The sequence below is a fragment of the Numida meleagris genome, chromosome 16 (assembly GCF_002078875.1).
Source record: "Numida meleagris isolate 19003 breed g44 Domestic line chromosome 16, NumMel1.0, whole genome shotgun sequence".
Classification (NCBI taxonomy): domain Eukaryota; kingdom Metazoa; phylum Chordata; class Aves; order Galliformes; family Numididae; genus Numida; species Numida meleagris.
Window position 1 is genome coordinate 683,644 of NC_034424.1, and position 20,627 is coordinate 704,270.

General features: G+C 55.9%; 2 protein-coding genes across 5 annotated transcripts; one reads left to right on the top strand and one right to left on the bottom strand.

Moving 5' to 3' along the window:
* On the top strand, positions 77-7,241 carry LOC110406881 (ectonucleoside triphosphate diphosphohydrolase 8-like). The gene is made up of 9 exons (XM_021413944.1): positions 77-244; positions 439-556; positions 1,892-2,042; positions 2,307-2,466; positions 2,781-3,011; positions 4,446-4,709; positions 5,083-5,193; positions 5,478-5,615; positions 5,805-7,241. The coding sequence occupies exons 1-9, from the start codon at positions 119-121 to the stop codon at positions 6,012-6,014; spliced, it is 1,509 nt and encodes a 502-aa protein (XP_021269619.1). The 5' UTR covers positions 77-118; the 3' UTR covers positions 6,015-7,241.
* Positions 7,253-15,600, bottom strand: LOC110406882 (ectonucleoside triphosphate diphosphohydrolase 8-like). Of its 4 annotated transcripts, XM_021413946.1 has the most exons (11): positions 15,332-15,600; positions 14,782-14,917; positions 13,842-13,959; positions 12,954-13,104; positions 11,964-12,123; positions 11,198-11,431; positions 9,931-10,203; positions 9,436-9,546; positions 8,429-8,566; positions 8,137-8,353; positions 7,253-7,591 (listed from the first exon to the last, which is right to left on the bottom strand). In XM_021413946.1, exons 2-10 carry the CDS (start codon positions 14,905-14,907, stop codon positions 8,171-8,173), a joined length of 1,494 nt encoding a protein of 497 aa, XP_021269621.1. In that variant the 5' UTR covers positions 14,908-14,917; positions 15,332-15,600; the 3' UTR covers positions 7,253-7,591; positions 8,137-8,170. The 4 variants fall into 4 exon arrangements, with proteins under 4 accessions (XP_021269621.1, XP_021269620.1, XP_021269622.1 ...); XM_021413945.1 differs by having other exon boundaries at positions 7,253-8,353; XM_021413947.1 differs by lacking the exon at positions 13,842-13,959 and having other exon boundaries at positions 7,253-8,353; positions 12,954-13,120.

A 20,627-nucleotide genomic window follows, 5' to 3' on the forward strand; every position in this document is an offset into this window, starting at 1 on the left:
CCCCGGGCCGGACTGGGCGGGACCCGGACGTGGGAGCCGGCCCGGCTTTCGCTCTCGCTTTGCCCCGCGGGCTCCGCCTGAGGCGCCGGGCCGGGCCGGCCGCGCGGTGCGCTCCGACATGCGGCCCGTGGGCCCGGCGGCCGCGCTGGCGGTGCTGGCGGTGCTGGCCGTGCTGGCCGTGCTGGCGGCCGCCTCCCTCCTCCTGTTGCTGGCCCCGGCCCAGGACCTTCCCGTCAGAACTAAAGTAGGTGCCCGGGGCCGGGATGGCCGCTTTTCCTTCCCGGTGCTCGGCCGGCGGCGCTGCGCGGGCAGCCCGCACCTCGCCGTCCCGGCTGCCGGGTGCGGGGGGGCAGAGCCCGCTCGGGCTCGGCAGGCGCTGTGGGACGGCGCTGCTCCGCGCCCCGTGGCACCCCGCCAGCCCTCGGCCTCTCCCCCCAGTACGGCCTGGTGTTCGACGCCGGCTCCACACACACGGCTCTCTACGTGTACCGGTGGCCCGCGGACAAGGAGAACGGCACAGGCATCGTCTCCCAGGTGGAGTCCTGCACAGTGAATGGTGAGTGTGCTGGGACGTGTCTGTCCCGCTCCCCACATTGCTGCCCCTGGCTCCTGCAGCACAGAGGAGGATCTGAGTCTCCCAGTCTGTGCTGAGCTGAACAGACGTGGCCCCGAAGAGCCAGAGTGAACCGGTCCAGAGGAGCAGCTGCAGTTTAGGGAGCCCCAGAGTGATGGGGGCTGTGCTGCCCAGAGCTGGGTCAGAAGTTCAGCCCCCAGTTAGCATGGCTCATACAACCGGCCCCGTCACACAGCCCACTGTTGTGCATCCTGACCTGCTGGAGAGGAGCTCTGCAGAGAGGGACCTGGGGGTCCTGGTGGATGACAGGTTGGCCATGAGCCCGCAGCGTGCCTTGGTGGCCAAGAAGGCCAATGGCATCCTGGGGTGCATTAAAAGGAGCGTGGCCAGCAGGTCAAGGGAGGTGATCCTCCCCCTCTACTCTGCCCTGGTCAGGCCTCACCTGGAGTATTGTGTCCAGTTCTGGGCTCCTCAGTACAAAAAAGACAGGGATCTCCTGGAGAGAGTCCAGCAGAGGGCCACAAAGATGATAAAGGGCCTGGAGCATCTCCCTTATGAGGAAAGGCTGAGCGACCTGGGTCTGGTCAGCCTTGAGAAAGGAAGACTCAGAGGGGATCTGATTAATGTTTATAAATATCTTAAGTGTTGGAGGCAAAGGGACAAGGCCAGACTCTTTTCAGTGGTGCGTGGCAATAGGACAAAGGGAAATGGCCACAAACTGAGGGATAGGAAGTTCCACACAAATGCGCGTAAGAACTTCCTCACAGTGAGGTGACGGAGCACTGGGACGGGCTGCCCAGAGAGGTTGTGGAGTTTCCTTCTCTGGAGATGTTCAAGACCTGTCTGGATGCGTACCAGTGCAACCTGGTCTAGGGAGCCTGCTTTGGCAGGGGGATTGGACTCGATAATCTCTAGAGGTCCCTTCCAGCCCCTACAATTCTGTGATACTGTGATCATCTTGCTGCCTTGGCTGTTACTTGTGCAACGCTTGCAACCTCTCTCCTGCAACCATTTCCTGGAACATCTCTTTACACTTCTTCTTCCCACAGGGCCTCCTAGAAGCTCTGCAGAAGTCACTAAATCTTCCTTTGTCTCTGCTGGCTATTTTTGCTTGCAGTTCCTATTTGCACTTTGAGTTAAAAATTGTCTTTTTCCATACTTTCACACAGCCCCAAACACAAAGTTTTGGGCTGTGACGGTGACTTCTGGGTATTGCCTAACAGGATGAGAGAGAGCCCTTGGCGTGGGGGTGGGAAGAGGTGCCCCCAGTGTCCTATTCCTCCTGGGCTGGCTCCATCACAGGGTGCTCTGTTGCAGGATCTGGCATCTCCAGCTACGCAGATAACCCTGCTGGGGCTGGAGCCAGCCTAAAGCCCTGCCTGGACAAGGCCATGACAATCATCCCTGTAGAACAGCAGCGGCAGACACCGACCTACCTGGGAGCCACAGCGGGCATGCGGCTGCTGAGGTACGGGCACTGCCTGCATCCCTGCACCCCCACAGCCCTGAGCTGAACCCTCAGAGACTGGTCTTCAATCACAGCTGCAATGGGTCTGAGATGCTGGTGTGATTATATTGCGAGGTGAAGTGGCAGTTTGCCCTCTTGGCTGGTATCTCTGGTGCCTGATGTGGAACCTTTTGATATGGGGAACCAGTGACTTTGTGGTTCCATACCACATTTGCTGCCAGCACCATGCTCCCTCTACCAGCATCTCCCTTCTTTCCTTGGCAGGGAGCAGAACAGCACAAAAGCTGAGCAGGTCTTCGCTGAGGTCACCAAGGCCATTCGTGAGTACCCTGTGGACTTCCGTGGAGCTCAGATCCTCACTGGGAATGAGGAGGGTGCCTTTGGCTGGATCACCGTCAACTACCTGCTGGAGACACTTATCAAGGTGTGAGGTGGTGAGAGGGCAGAGGAGCGGGAGGGTCTCGCTGCAGTGGGAGATCTTCATTAGAGCCTCCCCAGTGTTAGTAGGCATTGAGGTTGTGAGCCCTTGGAGTCAGTCACTGCTTCAAGGTGAAACAGGGAAACCTGGAGGCCTGTCAGCCTGCACAAGTGTCTGGAGGAGCCCCAGAGGCTGTGAGGCCTCTGGATTGTAGGTCCCTCCTCCCTGCTGCACCACAGTTCAGGCAGGGAAGCCAATATCCCTGGGCTCACTCTGAATCAGGTCCATGCACCCTATGAGTAATTCTGTGTGCGGGGCAGTACTCCTTCACAGGCAAGTGGACCTACCCACCAGTGGAGGATGTTGTCGGAGCTCTGGACCTTGGTGGGGCTTCAACTCAGATCACATTTCTTCCTGGGACCACAACTGATGACAAGAACACGAGAGCCCTCCTCAGACTGTATGGGACCAACTATTCAGTATACACCCACAGCTACCTCTGCTATGGACAAAAGCAAGCCCTGAAGAGGCTGATGGCATCTTTACACCAGGTAATAGCCTCCAGCCTTCTGCTTCTCTGCTGCAGCCAAAGCCATGGTCTCTCTGAGCTGTTGTGCAAGCACCAGTGAGGGTGGATACAATGGGGCCACCTCAGTAGGGACCACCCCAGGTACATCCCAACACCAGGGCAGGAATGAGCCAAGATGAAGTCAGACTTCTGGTGCCTGATGGCAGGATCTGCTGGGACAGCAGGTGCCCAGGGTCCCAGTCCCAGGGCCGTCTGTCCTACCAGCTCTCCATCCCTGTCCCAGTGGAGGTTCTGTGTCAGCCCAGACTCACTCTCAGCAGCTGGAAGGACCTGAGTTCTGGAGGAGGGAACATCCTGGGTGCCACGAAGCTGAGAATATTTTTAAGGGGAGGAGTCTGAACAGGCTGGTCTTCAGAGGCAAGTGCTGGAGAGTGGAGGAAGGTTCGTTGCTGCTCAGGGGAACCCTAATGTCTGTAACAAGGCTGTGGGGTGAGGGCCCAGTGCCTCATGGTGATTGGAACAAGAACGGGCAAAAAGTGATATCCATTGCACGTTAGCAGAAATAAATCGGCGTCCACTTCATTTTTGATAAAGTGGTTTCTCAGTTTTGGCTGTGCCCCTGGCTCTGATATCACTGTGATGGAGGAGTGGGGACAAAATACGAGTTGGACTAGATGGCCTTTGTGGGTCCCTTCCAACCTTAAGGATTCTATGTGTCTATGAAAATGGATGCATGCTTACCACAGAGTACAAACTCCCAATGCCCTGGGCACACAGCTGTTGCTGTAGCTGATTGCTTACATGGCATGGCCTGGCTGTCCCTACAACTCTGTACCTGCACCCCATAGCATGGTGTTGCTCTGGTGCAGATGAAACCCTGTGGGCAGTGGGGCCAGGATGATGGCAGAGTGTCTGCATCCTGTGTCTGGATGGCAGTGTCTGTGGGCTGCTTCTCTCCTTTCCATCCTCAGCCCCAGCGCCAGGGTGATGCTAACAGCTCCCTCTCTCTCAACAGCACAGTCCGTATCCCCGGCAGATATCACACCCTTGCTACCCCATGCCATGGGAGATGGAGATAGTTGAGGAGTGTGCAGATAGAATGCAGCTTCAGTCCTTCTTTCTGAGTTAGGGCCTGCAAGATGTGGTGGGGCCAAACCAGATACCAAGAACAACAACTTCTCCACACAGACAGAGAGGCACTGCCCGTGGGAGCGAGATTCCAGCCTTACAGGGAGGCAGTGGCACCACCACCCCAGCCCTGCTCAACAGTGGCAGGACTAACAAAATGCATGGGAAGGTTAAAGTCATCCACAGGTTGGATCCTGCTTCTCCTCAAATCCCCCTGGGGTCTAGATCCTGCTTTCTGGGAGAGTGTAAGCACAGGCTGAGCTGGGGGGTAGGGGTCTCAGTGGCATCCCACATCAAGCGCTGGTAACGGCTCCCTCTCTCTCAACAGGACAGCCCGTACCCCCAGCAGATATCACACCCCTGCTACCCCAGGGGATACCAGGAGAACATCACCACAGCAGAGCTCTACGACAGTCCCTGCGTCCCCGCTCCGGGCACGCCCAGCCCTGCTCAGGTCCTCACGGTGACAGGGACAGGGAACCCGGCGGCGTGCCGCACTGCCATCCTGAAGCTCTTCAACTTCACCTGTGGGGCCAACAGGACGTGCGGGTTCGACGGGGTCTATCAGCCGCCCGTGCGGGGACAGTTCTTTGTAAGGAGCCTCTGACTGCACAGTGGTGGTGTGGGTGCGGGGTTCTGGGGTGCCAGTCTGGTCAGTGCTCCAGAAAAGCTGCTGTAGGAAGAAGTGACAATGCCTTGAAATGGGGTGCCTTGAAAACTGGGATGTACCTGATGCATGGAGACATGCAGGGTGCTCAGCTGTGTGCCAAACACACTCCGACTGCCATGTTCTGTATTTCAGCACAGAGTGCAGTCCCCAGTGCTCTCTCCATGCTGGTTAGCAGGCAGCACCCTATGTGGCCTGCCCTTGGGATGCCTGCAGAGCACCCCAAGTGTGGGGCAGGAGGGTGGCAGGAGCCTGGGTGCTTCGCTAACCTGCTGCCTTTTGTCATAAACACCCACAGGCTTTTTCAGCATTTTATTACAACCTCCACTTCCTGAACCTGACTGAAGAGCAATCCCTGAGTTCCGTCAATGACACTCTCTGGAAATTCTGCTCCAGGAATTGGATGACGGTGAGATCCTGTCCAGGTGCTGCTGGTCTCGGCCCTTGTCTCTCTCAGCCTTGGCACCAGGTGGCTTGGGCTCTGTCCTCTGCTGTGCGGAAGGGCCGCTGGGGGGAGCTGGAAGGAGCACAAAGATCTCTGGGCCGGGTGGGAGAGCAGCCTGCATCCTCCCACGTGCTCCTCGTTCCCCAGGTCTTTGCTTCTGGCTGCACTGCAGAGCCTTTCCCTACAATGTGGGTGCACCGAGCATTGCTCTGTACATGCAGTCTCACCTTGCTCTTTCTAATCTACAGTTGCAGAAGGACTTTCCCACCAGGAACAGGATCCACCTCCGTGACTCCTGTGCAGCCAGCTCCTACGTCCTCACCCTCCTGCTGCAAGGCTACAAATTCGACAGCAAGACATGGCTCAACATCCACTTCCAAAAGCAGGTGAGAAGGCACCCAGCTGCCCTTTGCTTCACAGCTGCTTCACAAAGCTTGCACACTTGTGCCTGCCCTGCTCCTGTCCCTGGGGTGCAGGATCAAGCGATGATGGGTTGGCACAGTCCACCACCCGTGTCTGAGCTTGCCTGATACTTTGCAGCCCTTCACATCCTTCTTCCTTCTCTGTTTGCACAGGTCTCAAATGTAGACGTTGGCTGGACTCTGGGCTATATGCTCAATCTCACCAACATGATTCCCTCGGAGACCCCTCAGAGAGTTGTAGTGCTCACAAAAAGCAAATGGGTAGCAGCCACAGTTGTACTGGCCATCATACTGATTCTCATCTTCTGCGTGATTGCGGCCTTATGCTACGGGAAGGACTCCTCTGGTTATGAGAGCCTCTAGAAGCGCTGGCTTCAGAGGCTGCTGGAGCCACCTGGTGCTGGTGCCAAACTTGTGCAAGGAGCCGCTATTGGGGGAATCACCCCCGTGTCCTGGAGCTGCAGACTTGTAATGTGGGGAGCCTGCGTCCTGGCCTGGTGAGCTGGAACCAGCACAGGCCTTACAAAAACCTCCCTGTAACTGTGTGCTGTGTGGCTTTCTTTTGCCCTCACTGCTTGCTGGAGAAGCTCTAGGAGAGGGGGTGTGGTGGTGTGGGGCAGGGCTTGGCACTGATGACATGGGGCAGCTAGAGATGGTGGGACCCAAGGGGTGGGGAAGAGAGAAGATGTGTTTGGCAGCAGCAGTATTGTCGCAGGGCAGGTTACTGCCTATGGAAGGTAACCACGTGGGGCAGAGGCATCCTGCCCCATTCCAGGGCAGGGGCCCAAATCGCTGGGCAGAGGGACAGCGGTGTTGGGCTGCTTCCTGCTGGGTGCCCCAACATGTCCTGGTGCTGGGGCTGTTCCTCCCCAGGGACAGGACTTGGCTTTGCTCCTTGTTGAGCTCCACAGTGCTGCTGTCATCCTTGAGGTTGCTTCCACCTGTCACGGTCCCTCTGGAAGGCAGCATGACCCTCTGGTGCATCAGCCATGCCACACAGTTTTGCATCCTCTGCAAACTTGCTGAGGGAGCACTCTTCCCCATCATTCAGATCATTAATGAAGATGTTAAATAGAACGGGGCTCGATACTGACCCCTGGGATACATGAGTGGCATCCAATCAGACCTTGTGCCACGGCCATTGTTTCTGTGTGTGACCCGTCAATCCATTTCACTGCCCCTCCAGCCCTTACGTCAGCAGCTTCTCTATGGGGATGTTCTAGGGGATGGTGTCAAGGCCCTACTGAAGTCTGGGTAGAAAATAGATGTCAGCAGCCCCCCTGTTTTCCTGCACAAGGTCAATCTTTTGTTGGCTGTGCCCCTCGTCTGTGCCAGGCAGACATCTCACCTTTCCAGCACGCAGGAGGTTTGGAAACCCCTCTTGGAAGCCAAAGGCTTTGTCCTCATTCCCCACCAAAGTCTGGTGGGTGCTGCGAGGTCTCCAGCACTGAGCAATGCTGAGAAGGGGCCAGATATCGCTTCCTGTGGCTGAGGCAACTGTTCTGTCCCCTGTGTCCCCATTGTCATTACCCGCCCTTACCTCTGAGGCGGAAGCAATAAAATCTTATCGGCTCAGGAGCAAAATAACAAGCATTTCTGTCTTCACTGACTTTTCCAGTGTTTACTTCTGGATAACAAGAGTAGCTGGGTGCCTGCCTTTCTGCAACAACTGCAAAGGTCAGCTCCGTGCTGCTGGGAGGCAGACATGCTCCTGGCAAATAACAAAGTGAATCATGCACAGGGCAGATAAGGAGTGAGCAGAACCAAAGGCAAAGACAAGGGCACAGCTGTGGGGAAGACCCAGCTCAGCACCATGCACAGGTCAGGGCAAGACCTGCAGCCAGGTGCACTTGCAGCCTGGCATCCACTGTATACAGGTCTTGTGGTGGTGGGACAGTCTGGTGTCCAGGAACGCAGTGGGGAATAATGATCCCTCTGTCCTGTAAGAAAAGGAAGAGATGATGAGGTGAGGTGAGATGATGACATGGGATTGAGATGCGATGCGATGCGATGCGATGAGATGAGATGAGATGAGATGAGATGAGATGAGATGAGATGGACTCTGGAGAGGTGTGGACCACCGTCTTGGCTGTGGATGCTCAATTTGCCTTTCAACTCCCAGGCCATCAGCTGAGGCCAGACAGTAGGTTCTTAAGGAAAGCCAGCTGGGGCATCGCAGAACCTTCTGTGCCCTCAGACTGGCACAGCTGGCAGGAACCTTCCTGGCTGACCATGGTCAGACCTGGCACTGGAGAAAGCACCTCACATCCCTGTACCAGCACTCACGATGGTCTGGCACTCAGGTCCTGCACGGCCAGATGGGCTCTTCTGAGCTCCATGCTCCAGCCAATGGGGTGGAGGACAAATCTCTTACAGGATTAATGGTGTGAGGATGCAGATCGGCCTGGCTGATCCCTCAAGAGGATCCTTGGGAAACCTCCCGTGGTGCCTATCTGCATGGCTGGGACCAGTCCTATGGGCCAACCTTTGGTTCTTCAGTGCAGTAGAGGTTACCATTCCTACGTCCACAAAAGCACAACCAGGGCAACGAGCCCCAAGGCCAGGGTGAGGGTGATGAAGGCGACAGCTGCAGCCCACAGGGAGGGAGTGTGCCCCTTCACCCATACTGGAGCCTCCGCTGGGATCATGTTGGTGAGGTTCAGCATGTAGCCCAGCGTCCAGCCCACGTTGGTGCTCCCCACCTGACCAAGGAGAGGGGACACTGTGTTAGCCCAGTGCTGCCGCATTCCCACCTGCTGGCCAAGTTCCCTACTTACCTTCATCTGGAAGAAGATGTTGTTCCAGCTGGTCTCGTTGAACTTGTAGGCATCCAGGAGGAGTGTGAGGATGTAGTTGGCGTTGGCGCAGTATTTAGGCAGTCGCTCAGGATTCTCTTCAGGGTAATTAGAAGACAGCTGGGAGGAGCATGTTTGAGGAAGAAACAAAGTTGTTTGTAGGCAATTTCCAGGTTGGTGAGCAGTCACGAGCAGGGGTCTGCAGGGCTCTATTTTAGGACCAGTTGTCTTTAATGTTAGGATTAGTGACCTGGATGCAGGGCACAGCACAGCTCCCAGGGCAGCAGGCACAGCCCTGAGCTGCTGGAGCTCAGGGAGCGCTGGGACACCGCTCTCAGCCATAGGGTTGGGGTTTGAGTGGTGCTGTGTGGGGCCGGGTTGGGCCCAGTGATCCCTGCAGGTCCTGTCCAGCTCTAGTTTCTATGAATTGAGGTGTTTTGGACCTGTCCACATGGGGCAACTCCTCTCAGGAAAATCTAATTCCCATGTGAAATAGACATTGGTTGGAGCTCCTCTTGCTCCACATTCTCCCATCTCAGCCTCATTGTGCAAGGGGCTCCTGCTCTCTGTCCCATGGTGGTTCTACCACATTTCTTAGCCTTATTTACCCCACTGGACTCTTCCTCAAAGTAGTGTCAGCTGGTAGCTCCTCTCACCCTCCCCCTGGGCTCCGTCCTCACCTTCATCCCAGCTCCTGTGGTGCTTTGACCTGCCCCTTTCCCCGTGGGAAACCTCCCGTGGTGCCTATCCGCATGTCTGGGACCAGTCCTATGGGCCAACCTTCCCCTTTTCATGTTGTATGAGCAGAGAGAGCTGCTGAGGGTGGCTGCAGGATTGTCCTGGCTCCTTTCTAGAGCTCTGGTTTAGCTCTGCTGTGTAGGATGCAGCTTAGTGACTAGGGAGCCTTGCCCTTGCAGAGTCCCTACTCCTCTTCCTCCACCCATTTGCTTCTGAAACTTCCCCATATCTTTCCATAACAGGAAACATACATCCTCCCAGGTTCTTGCACAGAATCGCTCAATGGTCTCCCTGACGGTGGCCAGTGACTGTCCCTCAGTCAGGTTGAGAAACTTGAAGTTATAGTAAAAAGCAGAAAAGGCCTGAAAAGCAAGAGGTAGAAATACTAGTGAGTTACAATGAGGGATGCCCCCTAGGGAGCTGCCCTCTCTCCACCCGAGCAGGAAGGCCCGCTTGCATGGGTGGCTTTCACTGGGTCTGTCCCAGCCTTGCACAGCCCCAGGCATCACTATCTCTGTCCCAGCAGAGATGATGGCTGGGGGTCTCAATACGCATCTGTTTTATTAGAAGAGTCCCATTTTTAGAGCTGTCTGGAACTCCTGGTGTGCCCTGGGGCACTGGCAGTGTGGGTGCTGCTTGTCCCCACTCTGCTGCAGGGAGGTGACAGTGGCACGGGGCACAGTGGGACACCACAGCACCAGGGGGACACACACAGCTGGGGGGTAGGAGGACGGGGTTTGCCTTACAAAGAACTGCCCGCTGACGGGGGGCTGGTAGATGCCATCGAAGGAGCAGTCCTGGCTCTGTCCACATGCTGAGAAGTTGAAGAGCTTCTTGATGGCAACCAGGCACCCGCTGGCATTGCTCCTGCCCTCCAGGGTCACATTTCTGTCATCGAGAGGCAGGCGTGGGTCACTCTGGTTGGTGCATGGGCTGGTGCGGAAGGAAGACAGCGAGATGGTTTCCTTGTAGTCTTTAGGGTAGCAAGGGTGTTCAACTAGTGTGCTGGAGGACGACTCCTGGGAATAGCAAAATCCAATGATTTGCAGGCTGCAGTCTCCTCCAGACCTCTTGGTGGCCATGCTGGGTGGCTTCCTCCCAGGACATAGGTGTGCAGGCATCTCCCACCTCTTCAGCAGGGAATGACTCTCACACTTAAGTCCTGATCTTGTCTGTCCACAGTTCCAACCAGAGATTAGCACTAGTTCTCCCCCCCGTCTTGTCCGGTCCCAGTCTGCATGTTATTCCTTCCCATTGAGGCAGTCAAATGTCACAGCCCCAGCAGGGTGCTCTGGGACACACAAAGCCCTCTCCATCCCAGCTCTTACCTGGTTCCAGTTCCAGCCCCAGCCAGGGAAACCACCTGGGACTTTCCTGGCTGTGCAGCATGAGCAAACTCTTCTGCCCTCAGGCTGCTCCTCCATGAAGACCCTCTTTCTCTCTGACCTTCCAAAAATGCCCTGAGAAATGTCTCTGTTCTTTTTCCTCATGTCCATGCACACATAGAGCAATTGAGGAGCAGCTATCAGAGACCACGCCAACTCCCTCCTTAAAGCATCACTGACTAGACTGGGTTGCTCAGAACCTTGTCCCATCAAGTTTTGAATATCTCCAAGGATAGAGACTGCACAGCATTTCTGGGCCCTATTCTGATATTTGTCCACCATTGTTGGGAAGAAAACTTTTAACTGCATCTGATCAGAAGCTCCCATGCTGCTGCTTTTGGAAATGTCGCTTTGCATCTCCAAGAGGAGTCTGATCCTGACATTTTTGCACCCTCCTGTGAGGCTGATGCATAAATCCAGACAAACCCTCCCAAGCCTTCCCTTCTGATGCTTGCCATGCTCCTCCCCACACCTGCCTACGCATGTCCAGGGAGCCTTTAACAGCTCTCAGTCTCTACTGATGCCTCTCTGAATGAGCATGTTCTGTTCATTTTTTTAATATATTAACAAGAGGGTGCTTGGTATCACAAGAGTAGAATCTGATTCCCCCCCCCAGTTCTCCTCTCACCATAATTAACTCTTTTGCCAGGCGCTTCCACATCTCATTCTGCCCGTAGCAGAGGTAGCTGTGTGTGTAGATGTTGTAGTTGTATCCGTACAGCATGAACCTCGAGGTTTCATTCCAGTTTATAAATGAACCCTTGGGGGCAAAGCTGATCTGAGTTGATGCTCCTCCAAGATCCAGTGCCCCAAAACTGTTGGCTGCCTCTGGATGGACCCACGTGTGTGCTTTTGGGGAGTACTGCCAAGACAAAACAAGAGAGGAAGAGGAGGATGAGACAGCGGGGATTAATTGCTCTCAGCAACATTTTCACCCCATGTAAATCAATGAGGAGTTGTTATTAAATTTTGTGGATTTAGGGTCTTAACTGGCTCTTCCTGTACATGAGGTCCCACTGTCCCACTGGGAGCAAAGGAGCAGTGTTTGGTTCCTGCTTCCTTCAGAGTGACCCGTGGAACCCAGACTGAGGCTCCCCAGTGCCACGTGGACATGGACATGGACACGGACTTTCCCTGGGCAGTGAGGCAAAGCCAGCAGGAGCAGCCTGTCCCCATTGGGCTGCATGGCCCCTAAGAGATGCCCATGTCCACGTGGTGCAAAGATGTGCCCCCATTTTTTAGGAGGAACACCCCCATTCCTGATTTCTCCCCTCTCTTCTGTTGTAAACAAGTCAGATGATAACTGGCTGCTTCCCCCAGATCATGGCTGAGAGCCATTAACCCAGACCCTTCCTTCTGTGCTGGCAAAGAAGCAGATGTTTCACCCCTCCCACCTTGGTGAAGGACTCCAGCAGGTAGTTGATGGTGATCCAGCCATAAGCTCCCTCCTCTTCTCCTGTAATGATCTGAGCCCCACAGAAAGCCACAGGATACTCTTGCATGGTTTTAGCAATTTCGGCCAGGACTTGGTCGGCAGCTGAGCTGTTCTGTTCCCTAAGAAGGATTCAAAGGTTGGGACCCAGGATAAGACATCCACAGCTTCCCTGGGCAGCCTGTTCCAGTGCCTCACAGACCTCATAGTGAAGAATTTGTGCCTTATATCTAACCTAAACCCACCTTTTAAAGCCATCATTACACTCCCTGACACAGTCCCTCCCCATCTTTTCTGCAGCCTGACCAGTTCCCTCTGGGTGGCAGCCCTTCTCTCCAGCATGTGTCAGCACCACTCAGTTTGGTGTCGTCCTCAAATGTGCTGAGGGTCACAGGTGACCACCCACCCAGGGCTGGCTGCTGGGCTCAGGGGGTTCTGCCAGGATAGGGCCAGAACGGCTTCCGACCCCTAAGTGGGGCAGAGTGCCCGGGGCTGCGGGCTGTGCTCGCTCTCTGAAGCAAGGAACCCTCAGGGTATGACCCAGCTCCTCTGCAGGGAAGGGATCAGATTGCCAAGGCACCGAAATAATGTTAGAAACGTGTAACCATAAAACCAAGAGCCATGAAATGAAGGCTGACATTTGAAGAAAGTTAATACCGGATGGGGAAAGGCCAAGTCCCTCAGCACCTCTTTGCCTCCTGCCTCTGCCCTGCCCTCCCACCATCACATCTGGGCAGACACAGGACCCTCCTGAGCTGTGGGGTCCCAGGATGTCAGTGGCCATCTCTGGGCAGCCTCCCTGACCCCAGAGCAGCTCAGCCACCCATGGGCCGGCTTCATCCCCTGCCCAGGGTTGGCTCAGGGCAGCAGGAGAGCTGGAAGCACTTGGCAGCCCAGCCTCAAGCAGGATGCAGTGCCACTGCCCCACCAGCCCTGCAGCCCACAGCAGTACCTCAATAGCCTCATGCCTGCTGTCGCTCCGAAGTAAGCTGAGACATCCCTCTGCTTCGCAGCAGGAACGACCTTTAGGGCTTTATCCAGGCACTCCCTTAGGGAATCACCAGCTTTTGGGGGATCATCGGCATAGCTTGATATGCCTGGCCCTGGAAGAGAGTCAGGCTGGGACAGGCTGATGAGGAACAGATGAAGGAGTGGGAGGATACAGGGCAGTGAGATCTGACACCTCTTAGCAAGAATGGGTGTTTTATCAGGGTCCCCCTGTCCTGCTGGACCTGGCTCCCAGACCTGTGAGAATCTCCCCCTCTTCAGGCTGGCCCACTGTACCTGCTGTCCTAGCTGAGCCCTGAGCAGATGTTTAGCATTTGTCCATGTTTTAGCACTGGGATTAGACAGGTTTGGGCTCTCTACATCCACCCAGAAAGAGGCAGGCTATTCTTTCTAGTCCCTTTCCTCCCCATCAAGAAGTTGCAGTGGAGTGTCAGTGCCTTACCATGATGGTGAGGCTTTGCCCACGCTTGCATCCTCTTTAGATGCCAGAACAGGAACACAGAGAGCACAGAGGCAAAGCAGAGCCCAAGAAGTTGAAAGCAGAAGAAATGGGACCTGCCACCTTCAAGCACTGAATGAGCCAAAGCACCAACCAGAAAGGGCAAGAGCTGTCTGAGGGACCCCATCACATCCCCCACATACACCGTGTCAGGATGAGACCTTCCCCCTTCAGGACAACTTGTGCAGTCCAAGGTGGAGGGTGAAATCGAGAGGAAGACCGAGACACTTCAGTCCCACCAAGTGTTTGGACTTGTGTGGCAAGGGCAGGCCAAGGAGGGGGAGGCCAGGTCAACCCACCCACCATGCAAGCCTTTGCCCAGGGAATACTGACCCTGGACATCACAGGACAAGGTCTGGCTGACCACACCGGTGTTGTTCTGCTTGTCCGAGTCCCACTCGTAGACAAACAGAGAGGTGTGGGATGAGCCTGCATCAAACACCATCCCGTACTGGAAGGAACAACCAAGACATCACGCTGGTGGGAGGAGCAGCCTGGCCCCGGCCCTGCCGGGTTCATCAGCACAGGGCATGCCTCAAAAGCAGCTCTGCGAGGTAGGGCTGTGTGCACCAGGCAGAGTGCAGTGCCAAGAGAACGTATCCCATCCATGCACGGCCTCGGCACGGGCACTTAACAGCTGAGAGACTTCTCATTCCCTCTGCTGAGGTCTGATCAATAGTGCCAGCTCACACAACTATTTGCTTGCTGGTTTCCTCATGCTTTCTTATTTTTTTTATTGGTTGAATACCTCTTGTGCCTGCCTCGGCCCCACCCCTGTGCCAGCAGCTCCCCACCTCAGTGCTCCCTGTTCCCCAGCCTGCACCCGGCCTGGCAGAGTCCCACGCAGCCCGTGAGCCGCCAGCCGCACCATCGGCCCCAAAGAGCCCTCCACCTCCACGGGAACCCGGCCCCTGCCGCCCCCAGCAGCCAGGGGGGGTGCCAGGCTGCGTGGGAGGAGCCGCAGTGCGGTGCTGCTGTGTGAGCAGCCGGGACGGAGCCCGGGGAGCTGCGGGGACAAAGGCCACGTGGAGGTGCGTGGCCCTGCGGGACAGAGGGAGCGGGCAGAACTCTGCCCTGCCCACGCATCGAGTACGCAGTGGGTTTCAGAGAAGGCTTTTCGCTGCTGCCCGGGGTGTATTAACTGGGAACGGAAGTGAAACACCCACCCACCTGGTACGTGGCGGGTCCCAGCAACCCTGTCAGCCCTAACCCCAAAGAAAAGCTGTTGGCTCTCACCCCCCCAGTGCTGCTCAGGGACCCTCTTTTGGCTCACCTGGACTGTGGGTGGCAGAGTGACATCTTCGACCCCCACCAGGCTGAGGACGAGGGCGATGATGGACAGTGTGACCAGCAGCCCAAGGAGGGCGGTGGTGAAGAGCTTCTTGTTAAGGAACATCATGGGAAGGCACCTGCAAACCCAAACAGAGAGGCACAAGGTGGGTGGGCACAGCTGGCTGGGAGCAACACTGGTCAGCAGGAGCTGCAAGGAGAGCATCCTCAAAAGCTCTCCCCAGGCTGACGCTCAAAGGCCCTCAGTGGATAATCTTTCCTGAGAGCAGCAGTATTAGGATAAAACGGTGGGGCTGTGGATAGAGGGGCAGGTCCCCAGCAGCCTGGCACAACCGCGGTGGGGTCACAGTGTCCCTCCCTTGTTTGCAGCTCCTTCTGCTCAGCTCACAGCTGTGGGAAGGGATCAGGTCCAGGAGAAGCACAAAAACACTGCACCAACCAGAGGGGGACATGGGAATTCTCAACAAAACTCACGGAGAGATACTGCAGGAGGGGAAAGTGATGCTATGTCACAATAAGTGTGCTCAGCTCACCTGTGGCTCCAGAGCTGCTGTGTGCGTCCTCACTGCGGCTCGGGGCTCCTCTGCTGCTGGCAGTGAGCCCAGCTGGGGCTGCGCTTTATGTCCTTTGGAAGTGGACACTGCTTGAAGGTCGTCTCCCCATTATGTTACCTCAAACTTCATCAGCCTTAGAGAAAACCCTTGTTTGATTAATGTGTGCATTTACGGCCCGGCTCCTTCTGCATTTTTCTGACACCTTACCCTTGCCCAGTAAGTTCCTCCTCCTCATTTGAATGGAATCATGCATAGCAGTTCTGCAGCAGCTGGGTCACACCTTGTCTTTGTTCATGGTTAACCCTTATTCCCCTGCCCCTCTCACACATACACTTCTGTTCACTCTCGCATCTCACCAATCCTAACACTTCCATTTTGAGCCTCAAAAGGGCTAAGCAGAGAGAGTGATGTCTCCAATCTCCAGTGCCCTGAATCATACACAAAGCGGAAGGCAACTCGACCAGAAGTTTTACTGTGATGGAAGAGGAGGGTGGTCCTGCTGGGGGTCTCAGCATCATTCCCTGAGCTTTGGAGGGAGTGCAGAGCAGGACATAGGCATGGCTCAGCTGGGGCAGCCAGCCCTTCCCTGCATGTGACCCGGCTGTCACGGGGCTGGTTGCGGTGGAAAGATCCACTTTCTAGCTGCCTTATCTCAGCTGAGTCAAACACAGAGGTGCTAGCAGGGAGGAGCTGTCGTTGCACTGTCCAACCTCCCCAGAGCAGTCTGCCCTATGGCTGTGTGCCCCAACATAGCCCTCTGTGAAATCAGGAGCTCAGCCACCTCCCGAGCTCTCTATCTGCAGCAACAGACTGCCCGGCCTGTCACCGTGGTGTCCCTTGCACTGCCATGTGCTGCTGGTGGGACACCTGGAGCCCGGACTGTGGCACCACTCTGCTCCCATCCCCACCCATCACACAACCTTTGGACCAAGGTTGGTTGCTTCACTGGAAGAGGGTGGATGAGTGTCCACTCCCCTCCTGGGTCTGAAGATCTCCCACTGTCTTTGCAGCAGCCAGGATGGGGCTTTCTGAGCCGCAGGGCCCCATCCCCAGGCAGGACAGGGGGCACTGACCAGCCCCAATCCCTCACACATCCACCTTTCTCCTAGGAGGAAATACGGATGAGTCTTGGGAGGAAACATGGAGGAGCGAAGGCAGGAGAACCAGTTCCCCTGCACTGTCCCTGAACAAACAGCCCACCTGGTGCCGGGGGCTGGCAGGGCTGGGGCAGGGCTGCAGTGGGCACAGGGCTCTGGGCAGGTACAGGGCAGGGCAGAGGCTTTGCTGGGAGAGGGAACGCTGTCTTTAAATAGCTCAGTTAGAAAATCCTGAGGCAAGTCACAGGGAAGGGCTTAGTGATCTTGTTGACACAACTCTCCCCGCAGAAACATCAGGAACAGGAGATGGTGGGGTGCGGGGGTGAACTGGGAGCCATGTGAAGATCCCTTCCTAAACCTGCATCATGTCCTTAGCATGCAGCATTGCACACCCATGCCTCCTCCCTTAGTGGGCTCACTTCCACCCTGGATAATCAAAGCAGACAATTACCTCTAGGCTGAGCATCAGCCCTTTCTCTTCTTAGGAGGCACAAGGCTGGTTCCCCCCCACACCGGCCCCATGTGCACTTTCTCATGGATGTTTTTGTCCCAGCCGGGCTCTGGGTGGTGACAACAGCCCTGACTCCCTGCCAGAGGGCGATGCCACTTGAAAGAGCGGTCTGTAAAAGCACGGGCAGGGACTGCCCACTTAGCCATGGGTGCTGTGTCCCGATGCTGGTGAGCCCTGGCTGTTTGCCTTCAGGGACGTGCTGTGATGGAGCAGAAAGTGCTGTTTGCTCATAACTGGAAAAGTGACCCAACGGCCCCATTCTTCTGACTGCAGGCTGACAAATCTGCTTTTAGGAGGAAGCTTGGCCAGAGTACACACACACACCTATTTGATCTGCTCTTGAGGGGCATGCCTTTGTCCTCAGGTCCTGGCGTGACTCTGAGACCCAGAAGGAAGTCCTGAGCTGCTGGAGGCTCTGTGCAGCTCAGTGCCTGGCTGCAGCTGCCATGTGGGGTGCAGGCAGTGCCAGTGCCTTGTGCTCTGTCTTATTCCAGCAGGACTGCTGGAGCTGGGGACGTTTAGAGCTGCCTATGGGATGTGCACCCCCATGCCCCTACTGTCCTTGGTTGGTAAATAACACACCAGACCTTTCCTCCCTATTCTCTTTCCACATGTACCCTCAAGGCTCTGACTGCACAGCCCCACACAGAGCCTGCGGACCAGCCCACAACCAAAGTCCTGCTCCCCGGGCTTCCCTCCCACTGGCCACTGCTTTTTCCACTTCAACCCAAGCCCTGAATTATCCAAAGCCACACAAGAGCATCCTAACATTGAGATCTCCTTGCAGAGCTGCTCTGTGCAATCAACAGGGCCATAAGGAAACAAGGCAGAAGGTTGGAATAGTGACGTGGTGGAGGTTTCCCTCCGCTGGGCTGGAGGCTGTCTGCAGGAGACCAGGAAGCCCCTGTGCTCTGGGAGGTGCATGTAAATGCCGCTGTAAATCTGCATGCTCCAGCTCCTGGCAGCCCAGCTCATTCTCACGCAAACCACTGAAAACCATTATGCAGGCTCCTTGGGACCACTTTTCTTACAGTTACAGCCCAAAAGGCAGTTGCAAAACCCAATAAAAATGAAGCTACAGGACTCTCTCATCTCTAAAGGGGCTGCCATCCGTAAGAAAAGGATGCCAGCTTGGGTTCATGTGGTTTCTTGACAAACTGAGATGAAGCACTACTTATTTCTTTGTTTTCTGTGTGTTTTCTGATCACTTTGTGCCAGTGCTCCCAGCAGTCTGAAGCTGAGCCATCAGGGCTGCAATTTGCCATCGTCTACACAGAGGTAAGACACGTCCCCAACACAGGAGCTTACTGAAAACAAAACAAAATTAAATTATGGGAATTCGGGACGAGCTGGGAAGGCCATCGGCGCATCATGGAATTCCCACTCCTGACACCCATGAGTTGTCTCTACCTCCTGCACACACAGTAAACCAGTGAGATCCTTTCTGATATTGGTGCCTCACTCTCTGAAGCCCTCTGAAAGATGCTCCACATCCCTGGTTTCCTTCCATCATGTCTTGCCCACAGTCCCCCTCCACTTGGCAGCAAAGAGGCGGGCATGGTGAGTGAGATGAATGGGGTGTGAGTGCTGTGGTGGTGCAGGGGAGGCATCTCACCAATCCCTGAGCACCAAGGGGTAACGTTGCCCTCTGTGCTGGTGATAAGCATCCAAGGAGCAGATGGGTCCGCTCTACAAACAGCATCTGGGATGCGCAGTGAGTCTGGCAGGGGCAGTGTGGGGGGGAAGCACTCCTGTGAAGGGCTTCTTTCTGAGCAACAGATGGTTTTTGCTTAAGCTGTCTTTCCCTTGCACGTGTGGAAATGAAAGGCTGAAAGAAAGAAATCATCCAGGCTTGCTGCCAGGGCTACTAAATCCTCTGCACTGAGCGTTGCAGAAAGCTGGCAAGTTCCAAGCACAGAGAACAGCTGATGGAGATAAGTTAGCAAAGGCTTTGTCCCACCCACGAACCCCAGTCTTGGGGGTTCAAAGAGATGAGGCAGCCCAGACACAAGCCCTGGGTGCCAGTGCATGCAGCAGCTGTGCTGCATGGCTTGGCACCACGGCTGCAGCCTGGCTGGGAGTCAGAAGACATCAGAAGGGTGTGCTTAGCGGAGATAAAGTGGAGATATTTGAGATGGTTGTGCCCAGCCTCAAAGCCCAACTAAAATTAGGCCTTTTGTTCCCCTGCCCTCAGCAAACACAGTGGTCAGTGGCTGCTCCCAGTTATGGCTTGCAAGACTTGGGTTTACTTGGGAGCAGCTTCAGATATCCACGCATGACAGAAAGGCTCTGGAAAACACAGCCCACATCCAGGGCCTGGGACTCCCACCATGGCCATAGCACCAATGGGGGGACATCCACATCTCCCACACCATTCTCCTCACACAGCCCAGGGAAGTGTGGCTGCTCACATGGCACATCTGCTCCCACAAGTCCTGGGCAAGGCAGGACGCTGCCCAAACCACAGCCCAAGCATCCTTCCAGAGATGCAGCTCCCAGCTCCTAACACTCACCACATTACAATGTCAAAGCCACAACCATGCTGAAAAGGTTCCCAGGTGCTGCCCACATCAAGATGCAGATGGAGGCCGCTGGGGCCAGCTCATCTCAGCTGTCTCCTTTGGGATCCCTCATGTCCGTGTGGTATCTCAGGTCATGCTGGACTTTTGTCCCTCCCATATGTGAAGTCTGGCCAAGGTGTTCTGGCCTGGGCCATGCTCTGCAGACACCACACGGACATGGCAGCACCAGCCTGGTCTCTCTGCAGCATGGTCATCCCCACACACAGATGTCTCTCCAGGAGCTGCTCCTGTTGCACCGGGAGTGCTGGGACACAGAGAGGAGTGACACCCAGGGCTGGGGCTGTCCCTGCCACAGGTTCAACCGCAGCGCAGGAGGATGCTCCTGGGAGCTCTCATGGCTCACGTTGCCCCAACCACAGTGGCTCAAGGTCTTGAGAAGTTTTGCTGCAGGATTTGTGTCCCTGGGCTTGAAGGGTGACTCCTTCAGACAAGGAGCAATTCCTAGGAAGCAACCTGGCTGCTCCAGGTGCCAGATGAACCCCACCACCCCCCACTGTGTTGGCAGCCCTCATGCCCCCACCAAGGCCAGCACCCACATCCCCATGCCACCCCCATGTCCCCAAACACACCTGGGAGCTTGCCTGACTCGGAGAGCAGAGCTGGGGGTGCACAAAGTGCAGGATAAGCCGTATGGATGTGGATGTGGCATCATCCCCTGTGTCACCTCACAGCCCAGTGACGCAGCCAGGTTGGGCCCAATGGGCCTGGGCGAGCCCCACCACAGCTCAGCGCCAGGAGCTGCCCTGCGTCATGGCGAGGCTGTGGGATACCATCATCCGTCTGATCTTTTTGTGGTGTGCCCCTTCCCTGCGTTAATTAGCTGGGTGGGCGGGGAGCTCTGGGAGCCCAAAGGCACCCATCCATCTCCAAAGAACTCGGTGAGTGTCCTCTCCTGACTCAGAGGTTCCTCTTGCTCCCCACTGCTCTCCACCCCCATATCCCACTGTGTCCTTCCTCCTCTGTGTCCTTCATGCTCTTCAGCAGACCCCAGCAGTGCCACCACCCACACCAGCGCTGTCCCACCCTCACCACATCACCCCCAGCCCTCACCCACCCCAGCCCCACACAAAGAAGTCAGTGAGGTG

What these genes read in the sequence shown, in the direction of transcription:
- LOC110406882 (XM_021413946.1), bottom strand. Translation starts at nt 14,907, where the DNA reads ATGATGTTCCTTAACAAGAAGCTCTTCACCACCGCCCTCCTTGGGCTG. An exon ending in CCGTCAGCGGGCAGTTCTTT is followed by an intron (nt 9,547 to 9,930) that starts GTAAGGCAAACC and finishes CTTGCTTTTCAG; the next exon opens with GCCTTTTCTGCTTTTTACTA. An exon ending in ACATCTTCTTCCAGATGAAG is followed by an intron (nt 8,354 to 8,428) that starts GTAAGTAGGGAA and finishes CTCCTTGGTCAG; the next exon opens with GTGGGGAGCACCAACGTGGG.
- LOC110406881 (XM_021413944.1), top strand. Translation starts at nt 119, where the DNA reads ATGCGGCCCGTGGGCCCGGCGGCCGCGCTGGCGGTGCTGGCGGTGCTG. An exon ending in TGCTGGAGACACTTATCAAG is followed by an intron (nt 2,467 to 2,780) that starts GTGTGAGGTGGT and finishes TGTGCGGGGCAG; the next exon opens with TACTCCTTCACAGGCAAGTG. An exon ending in CCGTGCGGGGACAGTTCTTT is followed by an intron (nt 4,710 to 5,082) that starts GTAAGGAGCCTC and finishes AAACACCCACAG; the next exon opens with GCTTTTTCAGCATTTTATTA.